The 3,580-nt window shown below is 37.3% G+C and overlaps 1 protein-coding gene across 1 annotated transcript; it reads right to left on the bottom strand.

The window, feature by feature from the left end:
* Window positions 1-3,214: 3,214 nt before the first annotated feature.
* Window positions 3,215-3,522, bottom strand: LOC106514993 (zinc finger BED domain-containing protein 1; the record flags this gene model as incomplete). The annotated part of the gene is given in 1 exon segment (XM_014004555.1): window positions 3,215-3,522. A coding segment is annotated over 1 exon segment (286 nt), but the record flags the coding sequence as incomplete, so codon positions are not given.
* Window positions 3,523-3,580: the final 58 nt, after the last annotated feature.

Raw genomic sequence — 3,580 nt, 5'->3', positions numbered from 1 at the left:
GTGACTGATACTCACATCACATGGCTATCGTTGACAGCTAAGTTAGGTGCCAACGATAGCCATGTGATGTGAGTATCAGTCACCTGGAGGCAGGGCTTAAAAGCCTGAATTTTGCCTGAAACTCTCAGACTGAAGAAGTCTCTTGGAGGAGAGACGAAACGTTTCATTAAAGAAGAACCCGTCCAGAGGACCTATACAATTTTTTTTCCTTTGTTATACTTGGTTTATTTGCTGGATGTTCGGCCCCTCAGCTGTTGACCTGCAGTGGCCCCTGGAGTGATTTAGATGAACAGCCCTGATGTAGGAGAAGCTCCAGAGAACCATGTTTGACACATGGACTCAACTGCTTTCACATAAAATCTGTAATGTTTCTCTGCTGACTGCTGTGTGACACAAACTCATGTTTGTCAGATTCTACAGGAGAGTTTTTAAAGGTACATTTCCCTTCATGGGAAGTATCATTTAGTCATTCAGACTAAATTAATTATTTAAACATGAACAATTTGTTACTGTGAGCCCAGTACAAGTTCTTCAAATAGCATCAGTCTTTTCCTAAAGTAAAAATAGAAAAGCCAGGTAACGACTGCACAGTATGATCAGTAAATGGTATGAGTTGGGTGTGGGGCGTAGTGGAAGAATAAAAAATGTCTTTTAAATTAAAGTGAAATTTTTTTTATCAGTTTACAGTGCTTGTACTGCGAGAAAACCTTCAGAGATAAAACCACACTGAAGGATCACATGAGGAAGAAAAATCATAGACGCATTAACGCCAATAACCACGAATATGACTGCTTCTATATCATCAACTATCTGGTAAATAAAAAAACACTTTTCTACTCTTTTCTTAAGTACATCAGAAAAGTGATGTCTCTGTATGCAACAGTTTCTATTGTTTTTTTTGTCAGTAGAAAAATATAAAATGCTGTAACTTATTAGATAGACTGGGCAGTGCAGTGGTCTTTGTCCAAGGAAGTGGTAGAAATCAACAGGATTTGTTCTCATGAAAACCACGTGAAGAAGTGTATATTCTTGTACAGTTGGAGCAGAAAACTGTTAACTCTTGCTGCCAGTAATCATGGGTATAAAAATGTTAGAATTGTAGATACATTTTAAAAGGGATTAGTTCACTTTATAATGGGTTGGAGGTAGGGATGGGCGATATGGACTAAAAAATTTATCACGATAATTCATAGGTTTTATCACGATAACGATAAGTGACGATATGTGTGTGTGTGTGTATGTATGTATATATATTATATTATATATACATATATATACACGTCACATAGTATTTTAAATGNAAACAGTGGGTCCTCACCAGGCTGTGTAGTTTGCTTCATCTCTAAAGAGATGCTGCTCTTTAATATTGTTTATTTACTGTCTTAGTTTTGCGTGGTTTTTAATTTACATTTTGTTGTTCTTTGTTGTCTTTTTTATTCAAGTGCATTTTTGTTAGAGACTGAAAGTCAATTTTGTTAAACATTCTTTAAAAATTAACGTTTATTGATTAATTACACCTACATATTACGCTTTTATAATTATTAGTTGTAAAATGGTCACCAGGCAATATTATCGCTTATCGAGATATTTGTGAGACAATTAATCGCCCAGCAAAATTTGTTATCGTGACAGGCCTATACATCACTCATATACACACAAAAAAGGATAGAAAGAAAGAGTTTGACCCCTGGATTTATTCCCAATGTCGTCGTATCCCACCTTTAAATAAGGATTTTTGTTACCATACGAAAGTCCCCACCAGGAAATCACAAATTACAATTCTTGGATTTTTCCTTATGACGGGCATCTTGATACTATTTTGAACAACACATATTTTTCCAACACAAGGACAAACAAGTCAAGGACAAAACACTTTAACCTTAGTGAAAATGTTCTTAGCTGATGCTTTGTTAAACCTCTCAACTTTGTCAGCAGTGACATTAGCTGTAGCTCAGTAACCATAGACAACAGGATGATTAGAACTACTTTGGGGTGTGCAGGAAGAATAAAAAAATGATAATAGAAAACTCTGTGATGGACTTGCGACCTGTCCAGGGTGTACCCCGCCCCTCGCACTGTGACTGCTGGATATGGGCACCAGTGACCCACGCAACCCTGAAAAGGAAGAACCGTGTACAGAAAATGGATGGATGGATGGATGGATGGATGGATAATAGAAAACTAAATATGTTCAATAGTTGCCTTCAGGTCCAGGCCTCCCTTGAAAAAAGAGATTTGTGATTTCAATGGGATTTTCCTGGATAAATAACGGTAAATAAATAAGTTTTGACCTAAAATGCAATTATTTGCAGGACTATGTAGAACTATTGAATAAATAATATAAGCAAACAAAACAGAGGCGTTGTACATCTGGATAACATCCCTATTAAATATTTTTTTCACTTGAGTGTTTCTGTATGTTAAAAATGGCTGTGACTACCTACTAGTTTAATAATTGATTAGCAGCTTTTTTTGATTAGTCAACTAATCAGTAATCAAACAATTATTTTATTTTATTGCTAAAATAAATCAAGCTCCTGTGCACATTAAAACTAACCCTTTAAGTCCAATTTGAACTTTAAGTGTTTATGGGATATTTAGATATAGAAAACACAATTATTAACTACATTTAAATGTTTTATTAAATCCATCCATCATCCATTTTCTGTACATGCTTCTTCCTTTTCAGGGTTGCGTGGGTCACTGTTGCCCATATCCAGCAGTCACAGTGCAAGGGTTGGGGTACTCCCTGGATAGGTCGCAAGTCCATCACAACAGGTCGCAAGTCCATCATAACATTTCCATCACACAATGTTGTGATTTTCCATTACAAAATCCATCACACAGTTTTATTAAATACCAAGCATAATTAGTTTTTGTTTTCTCCACGACTCATCGCTGTTGCTGTTCTGCCATTGTTTTACGTGAGTACTGTCCTCCGTATTCATATCTATGCCCTCCTCTGCCCACCCCGAGAGAAGCGGATGTGTTCCTGTTGCACGTACTAGCTCTGCAACCAACACATCAGTGAGCCAAATAAATGACTCTGTAACAGTCTTTGAATGAAAAATATATGAAGGCGATTCGTCTATAATGTAAGACGTGTCCACTTTTTTTTGTCGGCATTATCGATAATGTAGCCTGACCATTGCAGCCCTAATGTGAAATGCTCATGTACACTCAGAAATGAGAAGAAATTACAAGAATTACTCACCAACAGCAATGTGCAAATTATGCCCGAAGCAGGACAGCCTGGCCCACTTGTTCAAGGCGACAGCTTTGACCACGTTGGCTCCACTGTCTGTGGTCAGGCACACCTGTTTGGCCTCGTCAAGTTTCCATCCTTGTAAAAACTGTTTCAAGCCACTTGCAATATTTTCACCTGTGTGGTCATCCAGGAAAAACCTTGTCTGAAGACCACTGCTATTCAAACTCCAATCAGCTGTAATGTAATGCAGAGGTTCCCAAACATTTTGTCTTCTGACCCACAAAATATTCATGGCAAAAACTTGTGACCCCAAATATTACTGGTCTGAGTACACAAACTCCGTTAATAACCCTAAAAACACAGGCTTTTGAC

The sequence above is a fragment of the Austrofundulus limnaeus genome, unplaced genomic scaffold (assembly GCF_001266775.1).
Source record: "Austrofundulus limnaeus strain Quisiro unplaced genomic scaffold, Austrofundulus_limnaeus-1.0 Scaffold25, whole genome shotgun sequence".
Classification (NCBI taxonomy): Eukaryota; Metazoa; Chordata; class Actinopteri; order Cyprinodontiformes; family Rivulidae; genus Austrofundulus; species Austrofundulus limnaeus.
The sequence above is the reverse complement of the archived record's forward strand: the minus strand, read 5'-3'. Positions and strand labels throughout refer to the sequence as shown.